The 22,460-nt window shown below is 39.4% G+C and overlaps 1 protein-coding gene across 4 annotated transcripts in view; it reads right to left on the bottom strand.

Annotated features, from left to right (window-relative positions):
• LOC114143174 (CUB and sushi domain-containing protein 1) overlaps positions 1–22,460 on the bottom strand; it is a 437,499-nt gene that overhangs the window by 53,706 nt on the left and 361,333 nt on the right. For 2 of the 4 annotated variants that reach the window (XM_028014977.1, XM_028014979.1), the window contains exons 43-49: positions 21,821–22,030; positions 19,820–20,008; positions 19,020–19,197; positions 7,875–8,020; positions 6,898–6,981; positions 1,571–1,684; positions 98–214 (exon numbers count right to left, since the gene is read on the bottom strand). In XM_028014977.1, coding sequence (XP_027870778.1) covers positions 98–214; positions 1,571–1,684; positions 6,898–6,981; positions 7,875–8,020; positions 19,020–19,197; positions 19,820–20,008; positions 21,821–22,030 — 1,038 coding nt within the window. The remainder of the gene's footprint in view (positions 1–97; positions 215–1,570; positions 1,685–6,897; positions 6,982–7,874; positions 8,021–19,019; positions 19,198–19,819; positions 20,009–21,820; positions 22,031–22,460) is intronic. The other 2 variants (XM_028014978.1, XM_028014980.1) reach the window with 1 other exon arrangement.

The raw sequence follows: 22,460 nt of genomic DNA, 5'->3' as shown, positions 1-22,460 counted from the left end.
GACAGGAAAAAAGGTAGAGATGTTACAGTAGCCTAATCCCAGATTACACTAACTACGCAATCATATTCAGAAAACAGAATGCCATCAAATTCATTACCTGGAATCATACGAAGGAGCCAGGAGCAAGTCTGGCTGTTGGGATAGTTGCCAGGAAACCCAGGACTTAGTATGACTCCTGATGATGAAAACCTCTCCTCATTTGCTGGGCACTGAGCTGGAGAGATAAAAAAAAAAAAACAAGTGCAAATTATTGGTAATGTGAGCTGTGGAATGCCAAAAAAGGCAGAAAACATACAAAACCTAGCACAATCAAACACACAAGAAAATAACTACCATGCACTTACAATTACAAGATTCTTTTTTGTGTTTTTAAGTGGGTTCTGTTTGGCAGTATGGTACTCAAAGGTCAAGGAGATTTGCTTTCAAAGGTGGAGCACAACAGCATTTGCTTCAGTTGATGTCTAAAAAAACTAAGATTTTTTTGGGTATATTTCATATGTAATGGACATGGAGTTTGAAAAAATGAGAGAAAAAGAGAAAAAACGCAGAGAGGTAAGGCTAAAAGTATAAAGGGAAAGGAGACAACAAAGGGATGGAAGGATAAAAAGATTACAACACCCTGAGTCTACTTCTACACTTGCAGAAAGAGAGAAAAATAAAGAGAACTGAGAAGACAAACATATGCATATACAACAAGATATACTTTAGCCGAGATAGCATATCTGTCAATACCTGAATCCAAACACCTAAAACATGTTTTTAACTCTTCACTGGTTATGTTTGTCTTTAAAAAGTACTTTGTTAGGTTCAGAAAACAACTTCTATAGGATTAAAATAATATATTTGCATTCTAGCAAAAAATCTAAAAAACACTGACTCTATATGTTACTATTTATTGTCAATACCCTTAAGCAACTGCAAGATCAGTGAAAGGACATAAACTTTACTCAAATTTTGCAACTTTATCTTTTAGAGGAAAATGTCTTTTTTGCTTTTTTGTGTCTTCTCATAAGAGAGTTGTTTTTACAATATGAAACTATTTTCTATTACTTTAACAGAGGGATCTGTACCTTTTCAATGCTCAATGCTCATTTCAGTCACTTAGAAATCACAGTATTTATCTCAGGTCTAACTCCACTACGCTTCCCAGACTTGGTTGGATAACAAATTTCTCTTCTAAAGCTTTGATATAAGTTTAAAATCTAACATGTTACAACATTTTTCACATTTAACTACTTAAGTTCTGAATTAACCTGTTCAGTGTTTCTTTATTAGGCAAAAATAAATAAATCAATAAAAACTAGCATGAAGTAGCTTATATTTATCTCATAGGGACTTCAGATAGCAATTATAATAATTAGTTTTATAGGCACAAAAATAAGTACACAGAGATGCTTCCATTATAAAATAATACAGATTTCAATCAAAATTTGATTTTAATATGTGACTTTATTAATAGAATTGCACAGAAACTCTTCCAGGAACCCCAATTTTTTCTATTAACATCAAGTGGCAAATACACTTAATTTCCAACATATTAAAGCAGAGTTTTATATATACTGTGCCTTACCTTGACATTTTGGGGGTGGATCTTCAAAAATCAAGTGGGAATTAAGCTTACACATAAGCTCTGCTTTTCCAATCAGTGTGTACCCAGGTAGGCAGCGATACTTCACAATATCTCCTAAAAAAATTAATAAAAAGATTCTTTAGGTCACCAAAATACATTACATAATTATTTCAACAACTTTTATTTTTTTAGATTTAAGTACCTTGAACATTTGTGCTTATTGCTGATTTTCAGATTTTTTTATTAGTGAAACGAAAAACAAACAAAAAAAAATATTGAAATAAACCATTCTGTCCAATTAAGATCTCGCAAAGAAAGCAAAAAAAAAAAAATACCCAGAATAAAAACAGAATAATAATTTATTTATTCCATGCTTTAAAGGAAGGATTCGAGACTATAATTTGTACACACAGATCAACATTTCCACAAATACTAAGAAAAAGTTTTAAAATGGCTTTTATAGACGCCTTGAAACATATATTACATTTAAACTCTAAAATATTTGCATTTCTTTAAAGTCTGTTAAAAATGTCTAATTGACCAATTCTTCTTTCTTATTTTCCTTCTGATTGCTGATGCTTTTTAACTTCAAGAGTTCAGTTTGACATGTTTGGATTCTCAAAAGCCTTCCAGTAGATTCAATTCTATATATATTTCAAACCTTTTTGACAAGACTCAGACCAAACTTTGTTTGAACTAAACAAACACGAACACTCACTTTAGCCCTGAGCTTGCTTAAAGATTTATACCTTTATAACATCAAAGAAAAAAACCTTTTGCCTGCTTAGCACTGTTTGACGTGCATAAACCATTATCTCATCTAAAGTTTTGCACAACTTTGTTGAGAAAAATATGCTTCCAGGTCCAGAACATGTCGCCAACACTGCAACTACTGACGTAATGCTTTCCTGAACTGTTCCTCCTCCAGGATGTGTGTGGGATTTTCCCTTCAGCCCAAAGTGGGGGTTCGAAAAGAACTGTTTGTGTAACTGTAGGCCCACGACAAACTGGCAACATGCAATTCTCAATCATGTTAAAATGTGAGATCCTAATTAAAGGACACAAATGCAAACTGACTTTGATGCCTCAAGAGATACTGAAAGTGGAAGAAAAATTATATGTCAAGCTTTTCAACATTTCCTACTTGAAAATGTATACATTTTAGTATGAATGTTACTTTTAAATTTTAGATTTTAGTTTAAAAGAAAGACTTAAAACTTTTAAAATAAGACAGAAAAACATCCAAAGTCTTGTTGGAGCTAAGTGATTTATTTCCATAGTATGGGAAACGTTTGTAGCACTAAAATAGAATGAATAATTTGCAGTCTGTTGAAAGAGCCTAAAGAAGAAAAAAGTGCATTATTCTATAAATCTTGTATAAATCAGTTTGAGAAATTCTATGGAGAAACTCCATAAAAACAGCTAACTGTTAAAACCCCATCCTATTACATCAACTATATTTAAAAACCTAAAAACCTCACTTGTTTCTATTAGTTGTGGACATAGTTACCAAGAGCCATTCTGAAGTAGCCCTATATTCAGCTGAAATTTAATTCCTACTTTGATTGAATTTGTTTTCATCCAGCAACACAGACAATATTGAATTTCTCTCTCTCCTTCTTTCTCTCTCACTTAAAATACATATAATTATATATTCTTTCTTATATATTCGGGGGTGGATGAGATCCGCCTGGAGTTCCTTAAGGCTCTGGATGTTGTAGGGTTGTGTTGGTTGACGCGACTCTGCAATATCGCATGGACATCGGGGGCAGTTCCCCTGGATTGGCAGACTGGGGTGGTGGTCCCCCTGTTCAAAAAGGGGGACCGGAGGGTGTGCTCCAATTATAGAGGGGTCACACTCTTAAGCCTCCCTGGCAAGGTCTATTCAGGGGTCCTGGAGAGGAGGGTCCGTCGGATAGTCGAACCTCGGATTCAGGAAGAGCAGTGTGGTTTTCGTCCTGGTCGTGGAACACTGGACCAGCTCTACACCCTCAGCAGGGTCCTGGAGGGTGCATGGGAGTTCGCCCAACCAGTCTACATGTGTTTTGTGGACTTGGAGAAGGCGTTCGACCGCGTCCCTCGGGGAGCCCTGTGGGGGGTTCTCCGGGAGTATGGGGTACCGGGCCCTTTGATACGGGCTGTCAGGTCCCTGTATGACCGGTGTCAGAGTCTGGTCCGCATTGCCGGCAGTAAGTCGGGCTCGTTTCCGGTGAGAGTTGGACTCCGCCAGGGCTGCCCTTTGTCACCGATTCTGTTCATCACTTTTATGGACAGAATTTCTAGGCGCAGCCAAGGTGTTGAGGGGATCCGATTTGGTGGCCTTAGGATCTCATCTCTGCTTTTCGCAGACAATGTGGTCCTTTTGGCTTCATCAGATTGTGATCTGCAGCTCTCGCTGGAGCGGTTCGCAGCCGAGTGTGAAGCGGCCGGGATGGGGATCAGTGCCTCCAAATCCGAGGCCATGGTCTTGAGCCGGAAAAGGGTAGAGTGCCTTCTCCGGGTCAGGGGGGGTGTCCTGCCCCAAGTGGAGGAGTTTAAGTATCTCGGGATCTTGTTCACGAATGGGGGAAGAAGGGAGCGGGAGATCGACAGGCGGATTGGCGCAGTGTCTGCTGTCAAGCGGGCGCTGTACCGGTCCGTCGTGGTGAAGAGAGAGCTGAGCCAAAAAGCGAAGCTCTCGATTTACCGGTCGATCTACGTTCCCACCCTCATCTATGGTCATGAGCTTTGGGTCATGACCAAAAGAATGAGATCGCGGATACAAGCGGCCGAAATGGGTTTTCTCCGTAGGGTGGCTGGGCTCTCCCTTAGAGATAGGGTGAGAAGCTCAGTCATCCGGGAGGGACTCAGAGTAGAGCCGCTGCTCCTTCACATCGAGAGGAGCCAGTTGAGGTGGCTTGGGCATCTGGTCAGGATGCCTCCTGGACGCCTCCCTGGTGAGGTGTTCCGGGCACATCCCACCGGGAGGAGGCCCCGAGGAAGACCCAGGACACGCTGGAGAGACTATGTCTCTCGGCTGGCCTGGGAACGCCTCGGGATTCCCCCGGAAGAGCTGGAAGAAGTGGCCGGGGAGAGGGAAGTCTGGGCCTCCCTTCTGAAGCTGCTACCCCCGCGACCCGACCTTGGATAAGCGGAAGAAGATGGATGGATGGATGGATGGATATATTCTTTCTTGTAGTTTAAGTGGAAACCACCTTAGCATCACTGTATGAGAAGGTAGCACTTACAATCTACCAGGGATGCACACAATCAGTGCCATGAAAAATGAGTTAGGGCTTTTGAGAACCAACATTTTATTAATCAAATAATCTGCAGATTATTTTGATGATTAATCGAGTAATGAAAATAAAATGATAACAACAATAATAATATATTGGAGATCAATACAGGTCCTAATTTTCATATCTGTGCATCCCTAACAATTACTTTTCTGTAGCTTAGAAAATTGTTCCATAATAGGTCATTTTTTAAGTCAACTTATACAAAAATTACACAAATCTGAAGTTATACTTCAATAATAAAAATTCATCTTAGTTCATCTTCAGTCAATTTAATAGATCAACTACACTCATAGAAAACCCAGCATTTATTTAACAGACCTCAATCTACGTACAACTAAAGACATTATATTAAACAAATCCCTTTAGAGACTGTTTGAGCTTCTCAAAGCAATATCATGTCTTAAATTTATGTGATGTTTGTGTGAGACTGTTGTCTGATAAAAACAGGGAAACCCCTGGAAAAAAAACCCTCTTCAGTCTTTTGGTTTTTCAAAATGTGGCCGTAGGGGTGTTGACCTGACCTCAGCTGTCTCAACAGTCGAGTGATGGGCTGTCAAATATCTTTTTTAATGCTTAGAGCTTTAAGACTCAGCCTCCTGAAGTAAATGTCTAGCAGCTTGGGAGGTTGTGTTTAGGTGGCATGTTAGGCTAAACTCACCGTAGGGCACCAGGTCATGGAAAGAGCAATTCAGATACAGAAAGCCAGTAGCTCAGAAGGCAGATTTGTCTTTTAATCAGAAGGTTGCTAGAGTGGAGTTAAACTTCCTAAGGTGTGTTGTTAGATTTAGTAATCCAAAATTATTCACAATGGGCCTTTCAATTTGTCTTAAATCAAAGTAATTAACTATTGATCCAAATTTTAAACCCATTTTGGTTTCATTTCATTGGTCATTAGAAATGTAAATACATGTTATGTAAGCAAAGAGAGCTGCATAAAATTAAACAGAGCTGACAAACACTAATTGGCAGATGATGTCATTATCTAAACAATGTTTTGAGCTGTATTTGTTAAAAATGAAGGAGCTAGTACTAGTTCATGTTAGTATTGTAAGTAAGTACAGAATATTTAATTGGCAAACTATGAACATGCATAAATTCAGCCTGGTTCAAAGTAAACTGGCAGATAACTGATAGGAATCTTGTTCTTTAGCAGAAAAAACATTATTAATGCCTTTCAGCCTCTTAGCATGAATTAAATATATTTTCATCAGCTGGTTGAGCATTCACTCTTGTATCAGAAAGGCTAAGATGCAGGTTACAAAATGGTATGTAGTCCTTCCAAACAGATCATTTCTCCAATGCAGTTTAACCACCTTAATGTTTATTGATAACTAATTCAGCCAAACTTAACTTGTAGATTACACTGAATTGTATCCTCAGACTATTTGGTGCAACATTTGGTCTCCTTCATGGTGATGATTCTGATTAAAGCTCTCGCAATAATTAGGTTAGAAAAAAAGAGGTATGGTGTGAATTACAAAATGCTGAAATAGATTAAACTTTATGCCTCTGTGTGCCTGATGATGGTTAACTGCATTTCCTCCTCTTATGGTAAAAATAAAGAAACATCTAAGACAACGGTGAGTTTCATTTTTCTAAATATGCCAGTCTAAATGAGGACAATCCCCTGGTACTCATGTTAATGCCTCTGCATCTTCTTTAACTGAGAAGCCACAGAACCAGAGGGACACTTTGTATTATAATAGCAATTGTGGAGTAGTAAAAAAACAACAACTGTTGCCATCTTCTGTAGATTATGCATGGTATTTACCAAGTATCGTGATTATTTTTTACAATAACAAATCTGCAGAAAATGAGTCACAACAAGTCCGACTGTGTACAATATTTGGTTGTTATCTCACTGTGTGTGCATCAGATCAAATAAAGCCGATAAAAGTGATTTAATCTGAAAAGTGACCAGCACAATTTAATTTAGAATTCACTGTATGTATATATTTTTAATCTTTTACATTATCAGTTCAAGTAAGAGCAATGCAAGTGTTTCTAGTAAATCCTGGATACAAAAAAAACATCTCTAAGGACTACTACCTATGTGAAAGTCCTCATCTTCATAGATCATCTCTGCATTCTCCACAGTAGGAGGAGGTGGGCATTTCTTCAAACGATAAGCTGGGGGGGAAAAAAGGTAGAAAAAAATCTTATGTGGCAGATTACAGAGCAACAAAATATGCAACATTACTGTGCATATGTTTCTTTAATAAAGTGTGGGAACCTTTGTGCAATCCCTGTAAAAGATTACTATTTTTATTCATGTGTTTTTATTTTCCAAATGTTGTTGTCATAGACACCGCAAAAATCCCAAAGAAGCGCTGTTCTTATAGATATTTGATCTGATCCAATATTTAGTTTAGATTAGGTTTATCACAGCATGCAGTCACAAAATTACTAGTAAAGGGATATAGATACAACGATTTGTCAATATCAGACTGGCGACCTGTCCAGGGTGTACCCCGCCTCTCGCCCGGAACGTAGCTGGAGATAGGCACCAGCAACCCTCCCGACCCCATTAGGGACAAGGGTGAACAGAAAATGGATGGATGGATGGATTTGTCAATATATTAATAATAACGTAACCTAGTTTACTGCTCACGTAGTCAGAATAAAGTGTTTAAATAAATATTTAAATAATTAAAATAATCTGCCCAACATAACAACAGATGTGTTTTTATCTTTGTAAGCTGATAAAGTAGCAGCAGAACATCATCTTAATTGAAAACAGAGATCAAGAGAGTTTACAACCTCTCTCAAAACTTGGAGCACAAAATTTGACCGAATCTGTGCCTCTAACATAACATGATTTAAAATGGTGATTTTTAAACAGTAACAACAGATAAATTCTACAGGGACTATAATGAAAACCAGTAAATCTGACTTTATCAAGTTCAGTGCTTTGACAGTTAAGTAAACAGTTTGGCAGAGAGGCAGGCAGATAGAGAGAAACATGAAAATAAAACTTAATATAATATATAGGAGTAGGTAAGTAAGTAGGAGCATTTACTTACCATGGAAGTTAAGGATAAAGAATCCTCCAGTAGAGAAGTCAGAATGAAAGCGAACCAGGACCTTTGAGCTGGAACTGTAGGCCGACTCTAATGCTGTGTTACCACTGAAGACTCCCAGCTGGGGACTAGATGTATCAGGCCCATCCCTTAAAAAACGAGAAGAATAAAAAACAGTTTACACTCAAACTGGGAGAGAACAAATCTGAAACATTAAAAGGAATTAAATGTATTGTAGAGGTCCATAGGTAATTAGGATTTGAAATTGAAGGCAATGAAGAAATGACAAGAGGAAACGAAAATGAGGATGAAAAAATGGTTAAAGGGGAGAGAGTGGGAAAAAAAGACTGGTGTTTCTGTAGCTGCTGCTTGGAAATGCCAACCCAGAAAACAAGGATATACTGCAAAGTGCTCTTGTTTCTAACTCAAGCTGTTTATGGTAAGCATCGGGATCAAAATATTTTCTCAAATATATTAGAAGGGTGTGCTACAAAGACTTAAGGATGCTTCATTGTCACTTTAGGCATCCATTAATTATCTTCCAAATTGTTTTGATTTTGCATTAGCTCCTGCTAATGGTTTTAGTTCCAGCTAATAGTAAACAGTTTAGTTGTTTCAGTGCACGTCTCCTGTGAAACGGCACCTGAAAACTTATCTTTTAAAGATACTGAGTTTTCTCAGCATTGTTATTAAATCTTTCTTAAGTCATCTCAGTGTTATCCTATCTATATTATATATCCAACATTATCTGTAAGAACCCCTCTTCAGATTACTTGATAGTGAAACATATTTAAAAACTTTGCTTCTGACATGAATAAAATTCCAAGAACAAAACAAAATACAATTTATGTTAGTGTTTGCCTGGAGATTAAGGGTAAGCAAGAGGGATCAGTGTGAACTTCTTGTTATATGCTTCATTGTTTGACAGATTTAATTAGCGCATTAGAGATAAACCAAACAGTCAGCATTAGAAAAACAAAACTTTGAAAAATCCACACGCTTGTTAACAAAGAAGGAAGGAAGAATCTTTCAGCACTTCCTGTATTTTTTCATCAATTTTTTAAACCAATTTCAAACAAATTTATTGAACAAAGCACACAGATTAAAGGCTTTACTTCACTCATTAAATATTGAATGTTGCTGAAAGGCTACATTTCCTATGGTTTCTAAATGACCAGTTTTAGGCTTTAATGAACATGCCATTGGATTAAAAAAGGGTTTTAAAATGTTAATTCATGAGGAGGGCCTGGGATCTCTTGCCTCCTCAATAATTCAGTCTTCTGAAGGTGTTGGAGCTCATTTAAGATTCTAAAATTCTGCTATTTAGTTGCTTTAAAGGAAAGGAAAGTCAACATCTTGTGGTTTTATTTTTTTCCCTACATAGCTAAACAAAATAAATGTATTTATATAAATCAAAGAAAAGAAAAAAAAAAAAAAAATATATATATATATATATATATAGCACTGATACTCAGTGCAGTTCAGAATTGGTAAGTTGAAGGGAATATGACCACAGAGTTATAAGGGTTATAAGATGCAGCATAACACAAAGATTTTAATTTTGTTTTGCAGAGATGATAGTGGAATCTTAAAGACTCTATCATTAAGATTTATATAATTTTGCAAAAAAGATTCCTAATCTACACTACAATGATAAAAGGAGAACGTCACATTATAATTGTATAGAGATTTTGATTATGTCATTGTTTTGTCTGTCTATTTTTTATTTTTATGCAACAGAGGGCTTTATTATAATCAAATAATGTAATTATTGTATGCCTGAAGAATGCTTTGGCTAATACACCGTGGATAAAAAAGTAGATGTACAGTATATGTCCATATGCATATTATCTATATATATATGGACAACCCTTGACCTTTGACTGTTGGTTTTTTCTTTATACTGTGATCCTGGATCTGCTGCCTACTGTGCTGTTTCACTGATATTAGGCAAAAGTCCAAATGCAACTGGTTAAAGACTACAGGGACAGTTAGCAGCTCCTCACATCTGGATGCATATGCTGTCACATAACACTCCAGAGAAAACAAGGCAGACACACATCTGTGTTGTGTTAACATGATGTAATAAAGCACAGCCAAATTAAATCCACTATGCAGAAAGAATAATGACAGTTTAAGCTTGGCGGTTTTGCTAAATTTGTTGAAAGAATTTGTTCAGTTGAAATCATAACAAAAATCTTTGAATGCAGAAGTAGATTTCATTTTATGTAACCTACTCAGCCAGTTTATTTAAAAAAAATAATCATTTAAACTTAAGTTTTTAAAATTGTAACACACCTTTTTTGGACCATCCCTAATATATTTTAAGATTTAACAATTAAAGATTTAAAATTAAAATGCTCATACATGCCATACTTTCGTGCCAGACTTTAAGTGTACCTGTAATCAGAAAACTTTTCAAAAAATGTCAAATCATGGTACAGCAGCATTCCACATCTTAAGATCCGAGTTAGATGTGTTCTTACTTCTCTGTTTTTCTAACGCATTTAATGAAACCAATCCCCATTACAGAAGCTGTGTTTATTAGAAAATATTTTGTCTGTGCACATAATCTAAATCGAAATTGGATACAAGTCTTCTGAGTGCTAACCTTCCACATGAAAAGTACATTTATGTTTGTCAAGATCAATTACTCATATTGAAAATAAAAGCAGTAGATAATTAATTGTAATATTAGGTATCTTTGCCAGTTGATTCTGTTTACATAAAAATAATTGCAAATGCAGTGGGACTTTGCACCAGGACCTCTAAATCTGTCTAAAACCTTGGAGGGTTGATGGTGATGGCATTCCACTGGGTCTGCGAAAAGCTCTCCTCTCTCAAGTGTCAGCCCCCAGTAGCTTCCAAATATATTCATGAAATACAGCAGGACTGAGCCATCATGTGTGTACTCATCCCACATTACCGAGCTCTTTTGGTGGCGTCCATATATGGATGCAATTTCATAATTTAGTTCCAAATGAAATGTACCAAAAAACACATCAATCATAAAAATCAATTTGCAGCAGCAAAATAACTCAGTGCAGAGCCTCTCCATGGTTAAATGCAAGGTTCTATGAGCTGGCCAGATTGAAAAACCAGAAGCCACAAAGTGTGAATTCATTGCTTCCCCCTTCGCCTGCAGCTACTTACTCCCCAGAGCGCATTGCTTGAACCTGAAAATAAAAGCTAAGTATCAAGTCACGCATCTAAAAGCAAACTTACAACACCTGCTCAATCCTAATTTCCTTTCTGATAAATCTGTTGCTCATCTCGAATTTTGACAGGCTGTGCATGATGCACAGCCTAGCCCAGGGGTGGGCAACTCCAGGCCTCGAGGGCCGGTCTCCTGCAACTTTTAGATGCATCTCTACTTCAGCACACCTGAGTCAAATAATGAGGTCATTAGCAGGACTCTGGAGAACCTGACTGCACTTAGGAGGTGATTCAGTTATTGGATTCAAGTGTGTTGGACCAGGGAGACATCTAAGATTTGCAGGACACCGGCCCTCGAGGACCAGGATTGCCCACCCCTGGCCTAGCCGCTCTGCAATCTTGTCAGATCCAGTTGAGTCTTGTTCGATGTGTGAATCCAGATCTGCCACTCCATTCATTACATTTCCCAAACCCCACTGACTCTCATCATTACTTTCAGAGTTCCCAAATCCTCTCTGGGCCTACATCTGGGCATAGTGCTGACTTAGATTGAATTGGTCAGTGTTCCCATTGTAAATGCATTACTCTCGCAGTCCTTGTATTGCACTCTTGCCTCTACACTGTGTCAAGAAAATCCGAGCTCATCCCACTTCCCCATGCTAGAGATTTTAGTTTAACAGTAATAATAAAGTTATCTTTAAAATGAATCACTCAAGTGATATCAAGGCCCAACAGTAGACTTAAGTGTCAATAAAATAAATCTGGTTGTGTGTGTTGTTTTTGTCTCATGCAAACTTTGCTTTAATTCTACTTTTTTCTATCTAATCATAAGAAATCATAGTCAGTCAGAGAGAGTCATTAAACAGGAAAAGCAGGTTTCCTGGAAAAAGAGGAAGTTTCCAGCCTGCAGATTTATAAAAATAGCTGAGACTATTTTAAAGCATGAAAGTTTTAAAAAATTAAATCTAAACATTATTAGTAATTGGATAAGATTCAAAGTAAAATACTTATATGAATATTGGTTTACTTGTAATAATACACTTATATTTGTGGGAACTACAAGAAAAACAAGTAACTGTAACTTTAGTAGTAAATAATTAGAATCATGTATTATTCTTGGTTTCTTTTCAGAAAAACATCTGTAATAACTCACATTAAGATTATAATAAGAATAATTAATAAGTTATGGTTATAAAATCATAAATGAATGATAGATCAGAGAAGCTGAAGAAAATAAATGTGATATAAGTTATGGTTATAAAATTATAAATGAATGCTAAATCAGAGAAGCTAAAGAAAATAAATGTGATATAAATGTGATTTTGACATTAAACTTGAAATGGTGTAAAAAGGTGTAACTGCAATTAAACATCACTGATATGTTGGAGGTAGAGAGTAGGTGAAAGGTTGTGCAGGCAAGGGACACAGGAGGTTGAGCAACCCTGAGACATTGGCACAGACATCAGGAAATGTCTGTAAGACAGTGATGGATATGAGATCATCTGTCTAAGCAGACAGCAGGCGCACCAGGGGGGTGGATGAACCCTATATAAGGTGAGTGCAAAAGAGGAACCTTTTGTTGGATCCTCCGGGCAGCTTCGAGCCAAGATCGAGATGGACAAAGAACTCTGCAGCTGAAGAAGAGCCGGGGCCACGGAGCCGGAGACTGTCCTGCACATGGAGACCAACCCGTCTGGCCCACAATCTGTGGCTTCGAATCGCACTTCTCTCATCGGCTGGGTTCTGACCCCAAAGACAAAGATGAAGACAAAGACAAGGAAGAAGAACTGGTGCCTTTTTTCCTGCCAGCACCAAGTCCTGTGTGACCTCAGCATCCATGCGGAGAGGAAGCTCATCAGACCTGCGGAGATCCTGGCCTTCGCCGATCAACATCTTCCTCCTGCTGCCACACCTTCTTCATCATCAAGCCAGGTCTGGGGTTCGAAACGCCAAACTCCGTCCGTCTCTCTCAAAGGTTCCCTTTTTTAGTTCTCAGTATCAGCAGTAGGGAAAGATAGACTAGATGACTGATTTTACTTATTTGATTATTTCTGCTACTGAATTAAGCTGTACTGACCCTTGCAAAAATGCCTTACTAATAAAATATTTAGCATAAAGAAAATCTAAAAGATGTTGTGGACATTCAGTTAATGAGTCACCTTAAAGTTCTTTGATGGTTGTAAAATAGCTGTGATGTTTGATTCTGGAGAGGAAGAGGTGGAAAATGTTTTTAGGTTGCTGGTAGCCCATATTTAAAACCTCATCCTTGGGACTCGCCCGAGTCACTAAAACCTACCTGGTTCAATAACAAATGCAAGTTGCAAAATAGAGAACGAGCGACCGTTAACAGGTGTGCTCTGTGAAACTAGTTGGCTGTAGGCTGCTCAGTCTGGCTAATTCACAGGGGGAAGAAGGGTGGGACACCTGGATGTAGGCCGTCAGATAACCAGGCGAATCGTTTCTCGAAACCAGCTTAAACAGAGTTTACTTCAGTTCTGGACAGGGTAAATCCCAGCAGATTTAGGAAACTCAACGGACCCGTTAGACGGAGAGCTGGTAGCACATCTCCCCTCTCAGAAGAGGAAGTACGAGAGTGAGAGAGTAGAGACAGAAAGGAGGGGGGGGGTGTTGCGCAACAACAAGTGGCGCCCAACGTGGGGCTCGATCCAACGGAGTAGGAGGGCCCCATAAACCAAGTCAGTAAAAACAGATGTGTGATTCTGAATAGCTCACTTGGATGGTTAACTCTTAGGGAATAGAGTTAATGGTGACTGATAAGGCCGTCAGTCACAACCCTTGCAGTAACTGTATAGCATACAGGTGAGGGAAAGCTTCTACTGAGGATAAATGACCGGATCCAGACAGTGAAGCTAGTAGCCAACATAGTCTAGACCCATCCCTGCTCGAAGGCTAAAGAGAGGCTTTGGGGGATAGACAACTCGAACCGACAGAGAGACGGAGTGATGGATGATCACTTCGAGGAGGAAAATCTGGGGAAGAAACCGGAGGAAGCCGGCCGTCCAGATCCTTTGGAAAATGAGGAGACCTCAACAGAACTGCATCAGCTTCTACACAGCTACTGTGACTCAGACCTGAAGCAAGTGGGGAAGTTGGTTCCAAGAATGAGGAACTGAAACATCAACCCCTGACAAAGGAAAGCTGGCTCACTCTTGCTGGAGTGGTTCGTGATGTAATGCTGACCAGACCAGCCAGCAACCATGCAGAGGAGACGGAGAAAGGTGTCATCAGCCGACGATGGATGAGGAAGCACACCGCGTCCTCCACTGCAGCCATCGAGAAGACATCCGGCAACAGAGGAACAAACACCAGCAGCTGACATCATCACACAGACGCAGACATGGTTAAAGACATCCTGCTGGACCCGGAGCTTGAAATTGGGCCAGCACAACCCACCAGTAAGAAACGACCGCAAGAGACATCTGAGAAGCCAGAACAACCGGAATGGACAATCTACACCGATGGATCCAGAAAGGGGTCCGACCAGTCGGCATACTGGGGATTTATTCTGAAGCAGGATGGCAGAGAGAAATGCCGTCAGAAAGGAAAAGCTCCCGGTAGTGCTCAAGCCGGAGAAGTAACGGCAGTACTGGAAGGATTGCTGGAGCTGGTGAAAAGGAAAATCAAGAGTGCCAGGTTAGTAACTGACAGTTACTACTGTGCTCAGGCCCTTAGAGAGGACTTGGCCATTTGGGAAGAAAATGGTTTCGAGACTGCAAAGGGCAAGCCCGTGGCACACAAAGATTTGTGGAAAAAGATTGCTGAGCTAAAAATGCAGTTGGAGATAGAAGTTGAGCATCAAAGAGCACACACGCATGAGGGAGCTCATTGGCGTGGGAATGATGAAGTGGACTGTTATGTCCAACAAAGGAAGATCGTCTTTGTCGGTACCGAGAAGTGGGACAGAACACCTAAGGACAGGTGGTCCTAGAGTAGCACGGGGAGCAGGTAGTACGGTGCGTGCATAAGGCCCTCGAATATGCAGGCGTGCTACACCCCCGTGAAGAACTGAGCAAGCAGGACTGCTGGATGTCCCTTCAGCCCATCCGATGCAGCTGTGTGACTTTGAGGTATGTGGTCGATACGCAGGGCACCCAGGGCAGCGGATGGAAGGTTTGTTCATCAAGAGCACAGTCCCATGGGGTTCAGTCTGCATGGACGTAGCAGAGCCAATGGGGACAACAGGAAAGAGAGGTGAGAAGTACCTCTTGGTGCTGATGGACACAGTGACAACTGCTAGAAGAGCAGGTCTTCCCCTGCAGAGGAACTCCGTTCACATCACAGAAAGCAGGGAGGCGAAGACACTTCTCCTTTTTGCTTAGGAAGGAAAAGGGAAGTTGCAGCTTGAAGTGTCACTGAAAACAGGGCAGAGAGTTTGGATTAAAGCTCAAGATCGGCCTGCAGCTACGGTGATCAAGCTGAGATTCAACGCCCGAGATTTTGTAAAGTAAGTACTGAACTTCAACACAGTACTACTGATGAAGAAAGGGGTCCATGAGGAAGCAGTGCTCAAGCCAGTTCTTAGCTACAGCGAACCAGAACATTACAAGAAGATGGCCAGAGAATCAAGCACCATGCCATCCTATATTAGACTGGTCACTATTACAGGAAGGTTGCCGTTCAAAGAACAACTTCAAGGCTTTGGACTGGGAGGGCCGTGAAGAAATTGGATTATGCTAAAGAAGAACTCCTGTCACCACCTGATGGATTAAAATGGAAAAGGATCATGATTACGGATAAAGCGTCATGATGCTTATGCTTTTTGCTTTGCTCTGCTGAACAGCCAGAATTTGATTTTTTTTTTTTTTGAGGCCTTCTGTCTCAGCCCATCTTCCCTAAAGAACCATTCCACATCCTGAAGAACCGACAGTTCATCCAGCGAAGGTTCCTGTAGAAGAATCAGAGCGATCCAAGTTTTCTTCGACATTCATCACCTCATGGGGGAAATCAAAACTCCAAAGAGGGGGTGTCAAGAGAAGTGGAGTTTTGATGACTACACTGAGCCCTCTGTGAAAACTGAGGATGAAGAATCTGCATCTTCACATCCCAGACGAACTTCTTCTCTTTCTAGGGGATGAGGACGGCGAACTGCAGGAGGGTGATGGACTCCCAGCATGTGAAAGGTCTGACCTCGTGGAGGGGGTGTCAAGAAAATCCGAGCTCATCCCACTTCCCCATGCTAGAGATTTTAGTTTAACAGTAATAATAAAGTTATCTTTAAAATGAATCACTCAAGTGATATCAAGGCCCAACAGTAGACTTAAGTGTCAATAAAATAAATCTGGTTGTGTGTGTTGTTTTTGTCTCATGCAAACTTTGCTTTAATTCTACTTTTTTCTATCTAATCATAAGAAATCATAGTCAGTCAGAGAGAGTCATTAAACAGGAAAAGCAGGTTTCCTGGAAAAAGAGGAAGTTTCCAGCCTGCAGATTTATAAAAATAGCTGAGACTATTTTAAAGCATGAAAGTTTTAAAAAATTAAATCTAAACATTATTAGTAATTGGATAAGATTCAAAGTAAAATACTTATATGAATATTGGTTTACTTGTAATAATACACTTATATTTGTGGGAACTACAAGAAAAACAAGTAACTGTAACTTTAGTAGTAAATAATTAGAATCATGTATTATTCTTGGTTTCTTTTCAGAAAAACATCTGTAATAACTCACATTAAGATTATAATAAGAATAATTAATAAGTTATGGTTATAAAATCATAAATGAATGATAGATCAGAGAAGCTGAAGAAAATAAATGTGATATAAGTTATGGTTATAAAATTATAAATGAATGCTAAATCAGAGAAGCTAAAGAAAATAAATGTGATATAAATGTGATTTTGACATTAAACTTGAAATGGTGTAAAAAGGTGTAACTGCAATTAAACATCACTGATATGTTGGAGGTAGAGAGTAGGTGAAAGGTTGTGCAGGCAAGGGACACAGGAGGTTGAGCAACCCTGAGACATTGGCACAGACATCAGGAAATGTCTGTAAGACAGTGATGGATATGAGATCATCTGTCTAAGCAGACAGCAGGCGCACCAGGGGGGTGGATGAACCCTATATAAGGTGAGTGCAAAAGAGGAACCTTTTGTTGGATCCTCCGGGCAGCTTCGAGCCAAGATCGAGATGGACAAAGAACTCTGCAGCTGAAGAAGAGCCGGGGCCACGGAGCCGGAGACTGTCCTGCACATGGAGACCAACCCGTCTGGCCCACAATCTGTGGCTTCGAATCGCACTTCTCTCATCGGCTGGGTTCTGACCCCAAAGACAAAGATGAAGACAAAGACAAGGAAGAAGAACTGGTGCCTTTTTTCCTGCCAGCACCAAGTCCTGTGTGACCTCAGCATCCATGCGGAGAGGAAGCTCATCAGACCTGCGGAGATCCTGGCCTTCGCCGATCAACATCTTCCTCCTGCTGCCACACCTTCTTCATCATCAAGCCAGGTCTGGGGTTCGAAACGCCAAACTCCGTCCGTCTCTCTCAAAGGTTCCCTTTTTTAGTTCTCAGTATCAGCAGTAGGGAAAGATAGACTAGATGACTGATTTTACTTATTTGATTATTTCTGCTACTGAATTAAGCTGTACTGACCCTTGCAAAAATGCCTTACTAATAAAATATTTAGCATAAAGAAAATCTAAAAGATGTTGTGGACATTCAGTTAATGAGTCACCTTAAAGTTCTTTGATGGTTGTAAAATAGCTGTGATGTTTGATTCTGGAGAGGAAGAGGTGGAAAATGTTTTTAGGTTGCTGGTAGCCCATATTTAAAACCTCATCCTTGGGACTCGCCCGAGTCACTAAAACCTACCTGGTTCAATAACAAATGCAAGTTGCAAAATAGAGAACGAGCGACCGTTAACAGGTGTGCTCTGTGAAACTAGTTGGCTGTAGGCTGCTCAGTCTGGCTAATTCACAGGGGGAAGAAGGGTGGGACACCTGGATGTAGGCCGTCAGATAACCAGGCGAATCGTTTCTCGAAACCAGCTTAAACAGAGTTTACTTCAGTTCTGGACAGGGTAAATCCCAGCAGATTTAGGAAACTCAACGGACCCGTTAGACGGAGAGCTGGTAGCACATCTCCCCTCTCAGAAGAGGAAGTACGAGAGTGAGAGAGTAGAGACAGAAAGGAGGGGGGGGGGGGGGGTGTTGCGCAACAACAACTGAATCCCATCTTTACAGCACTAGAGGTTATATACTGATTGCAGAGTGTACACATGTCTATGTATTAGGTTTAAGGACATGTAACATCTGCTATAAACATTACACTAATTTAAACATCATATCATTTTACAAAGAATTGTTTGAGACTGAAGTGGAAAATTATAATAAGGTCACATCTGCTAATTGTATTGCTATATGTTTATTCTAAGTTCCTGTACAGTCCCACCAAAATATAACTATTTGGGTTACATGTAGAAAGTTGGGAGTTGTTTTCCACAGCTGCATTAGAACCAGACTGCCTCACCCCTTGTTTTGGAGCCTTTATCCTTGGTATAAAACTCATGTGTTGTCTCTGCATTTCAGAGCTTTTCATCCAGACTTGGTTCATTATTGATTGTCCTACGAGTTCTCCGAGTTGTGCACAATTCATAAATAAACCTGATTGGGTGATTTTACCTGAACAGTGCTTGGTAATAGTTTTTTCCACTAGACTTAAAACAATTCTGGTGCATGCCGTTGTAAAGCCAAGATAGTCTCTCAGTAACATATGATGAAAGATAATAAAGAAAACCAGTATTAGACATCCTGTGGGGTTAGAGAACATTAAGTGCATCCCACGAGTTTAAGAAAATTTAGAATCTATCAGGCGGCATGTCCATTACAGCTGAACAGGGAATGGATGAATACATCCTAAACAGATCTGTCAGTGATGCAAAAAACTGTATGATGAAAACAATACATCCACCCTTTTCTGTATGTGGTGTGAGTGAATGCTATGAATGAGTGTGAATTTCCCAAGACTTACCAGACAGCAATATAATCTGTGACTGGCTCTGTCTGCAGCAAAGTAAAGTTGATGTAAACCCCGTGGCCATGGGGAACGCTGATGAGCCAGCTGCAGTCTTGGGAGTTGGGGTATTCGTTGGGGTACTGAGGTGAATAGATGGTCCCATTCTCAGCCGTCACATTATATCCACAAGGAGCTGTAAGAAGCAGAATTATGAGACTGTCAGTTTGAAAAATTGAAAAAAGAACGAAGAGACAGAAGTTACTGTTAAACTGCAGAAGGTGAGGTATATGATTAATCTTGAAATCATTCTTCGTGACTGAGGCACAAGCAACCATTTCCATAGTGACTCAAGAACAAAACAGGGAAAATTCAAAGGTTAATTTATAAAATTAAACCACCAAAGTTCAACTCTATTTAGCTCCAAACAAATTAGAAATAATATATATATATTTACACCTTCTTAATTAATGAAAGAATGTTAATTGCACTGTTTCCACATTCTTAGACGGTTTCAGGTAGACCAGGTTCTTGCTTGTTTGGTCTGGACCAGAGTCTGGATGAGATTCCAGACTTGTGAACAAAGACGACTACCCAGAAAATAAACCAAGCCCTGTACAAAACGCACCACACAAATCTAAAGTGAAAGGAACCTATGAAATTACGTTATTACAACTTTGGCACTAAAGACATGTTCACGTTGAAATACTGCAAAGAACATATTGAATAAGTTATAGTTTCCTCAAAGATGAACATGGTAGACAGCTGAAATTTAATTCTCACTTAGATTGAGTTTGATTTAATCCAGTTTTTCTTACCCTCGCAACGGGGAAAGGGGTGATTCCATTTCCGATTTGTCCCATGGAGGCACGTTAGCACCTTGTGTCCAATCAAAACATAACCAGAGTAGCACTGAAAGGTTATTGATTGTCCAGCACTGTAGTCACTTTTGATAATGTCACCATTTGGGAAAGGAGAAGGATCTTGGCAGTTCTGAAGCTGATAAGCTAAAGATAAAAAAAGATAGAACATAGAAAGAAAAGTTACCACAGAAATAGTAGCAATTGACTTCACATTATTCTTGGTTTTGGTCATCGGAACAAAAAATATGCTACTGATTGATAAACAGATAGTTAAGATAAACATACACATATTAGACAACAAGTACTAAGAGCAACTTTTCTCTCTTATGTGCACATATGTGCATAACATGTCAGCACTTGCTTGAGGAAATACCAGCAAATGCGTGTCTATAGAAGGGCATATTTTTCTCTTCATGGGTGTCCTGGCAAGTGAAGCCTTTCCATTAAATGTGCCTTTCACAGTACAAGGAGGTGACTGACATTGAAGTCCTTGCTACCACAAAGGGTGACATAACGAGTGGTACCTAAAAGCACTTGAAAGAACTCTCACAACTCACACAAGGTCATCTTAAACACAGTCTCTAGTGCTCTGCAGTCGTCTGAATCACAGAAAGCATGTTTGGTAAAAGTAGGATCTAAAACTTAGGAAGAATCTGATGACATATTACAGGCAGAAAACATTTTCAGAATAGTCTGTGTTACCACAAACTACCATATGTGGAACAATGTGATATTAAAACAATATCCACAAACTAGTCCAAACTATTACGGCTAGTATTTGGAAATTCAAAAGTATAAAATGAATTTTAGAAAAGAAGTAAGCAGAAGTTTGGATATACTGTATGTAGGCCAGATGAAATGCTTGTAGAAGCAATAGAACTTACAGTTTGGATATTACAACCAACATTTTGGCTTCAACTAACTCCAGGAACAACTTTCCTAATTTTTGTGTTGAAAAATGCACTTATCAGCAGTGCAATGTCAGAGTGCCAATGCCTATAACTAGAATTAGAGCTCCCTTAAGCTTTTATATGCCACACTTGGGTTCAAATGGTAGAGTATGGGTACATTTTCCCAGTATGTTTACAGTCACATTTTTGGCTTGAGAACTTATCCAGCTCCGGTTGCACAGGTGTGCACACAGATATGCAGTTTCACGACCTCTTAAGCTTTAAACACCTGAGATTGCATGTGATGTAGAATGGCACTGGAATGAAGGTACACTCTGCTTGGGTTGTAATCACAAGGTTCTGTGTGTGCTCCAGCCTCCTGCCAAAGAATATTGCTGTCAGGTGTCATTGGGTGTTACTCAATGTGCAGAAGGATTTTGGCACCCCTCAAACATAAAAGTAGGAGGAGGGTGACAGGTGTTACAGTATTAGGGGACTTTCTGTTGCAGAGAAGAAGAAAGAAATTAAGATGTGCACATAAATGTGCATTAGCTTATGTGTAAGTAAGCCTTGTTCTACTTATTCTGGCATACAGGCCCATAATGCATCTCTCGTGTCTTTGAAGTGAAACACTCAGGGCTACAAGTAAAGCCTGCTGGACATGATGCCAGTCTCTCACAAGGGTTTACTGGCAATCCATCTTTTTTAATGATGAACGAAAAGCCACAAGGTTTTTAAAGTCTTTAGCATGACTCATCCAGGGATCAAAGCTCGAAACCTTATAGCAATATGTGTTTTTTCATCCCATAAATCATTTCTTTGAGTTGCCAGGCTTTGTAATTTGGCCTCTAGGTTAGGAGTTCTTAATTTATTCTAAGCCTTTAAGAAGACTTTTTTTTTCCTTAATCATTTGGACAACCACTGTCTTCCACTACCTCCCACCAAATGAGAACAACAATAATAGCAGACATATTTTGAATTCAGTCTTGTTCTATTATTGATGAAGCCTTCAGTCAATTTTTGTGGTTGTTTCTCAAATCATACCTTAAAAATGACTGCAACTTACCCTGGTAGATCAGTCTGAACCCTGGCCTGTTCTCCGAGTGGTCACTGTAGAAGTGAATGATTGTCAGGTGAGTAGTGCTCATCAATGGTGGTGGAATCTGTGAGCCTGTGAATTGACCAATGAGAGCAGAGCTGTGTTGTGGTCCGGCACGGACTTCAAGGAAGTCATGGTTGTCCTCCGAGGAGAAGTTTTGGAATTGAATATGGGCTCCTAGTAAACAAGCACAAAAGATACATGTTCAAAACCAGCAAAAGAGAAAATAAAAACACTAACAAACAACACAGTATGTGATAAGATCAAACAAATCAATACTAATATTTATGCATGAAGTCACATGCCAGGTGACTTATGCTGAATAGGTCTAAAGAAGCTGTTTCCAACATCTTAAAGATCAATACATATTCTATATTTAGCCCCTTAACTGTCACCCTCAAAACACTTACATATTGTCAATGGGTCCATTAGGACACCAGTGTCATGATGACACTGGTGCATTTGAAATGGCAAATGTTCTCATTTGCAATTTTAATATTTATAACAAAGTAGCCTTTATAATCATTTGGATAAATATGTGCCAAGGTTTCTGCAGAAGTCTGTATGTATGTTTACAATGTGGTCAGTCACCAACTCACATATGCAA

The sequence above is a fragment of the Xiphophorus couchianus genome, chromosome 4 (assembly GCF_001444195.1).
Source record: "Xiphophorus couchianus chromosome 4, X_couchianus-1.0, whole genome shotgun sequence".
NCBI classification, from domain to species: domain Eukaryota; kingdom Metazoa; phylum Chordata; class Actinopteri; order Cyprinodontiformes; family Poeciliidae; genus Xiphophorus; species Xiphophorus couchianus.
The sequence above is the reverse complement of the archived record's forward strand: the minus strand, read 5'-3'. Positions and strand labels throughout refer to the sequence as shown.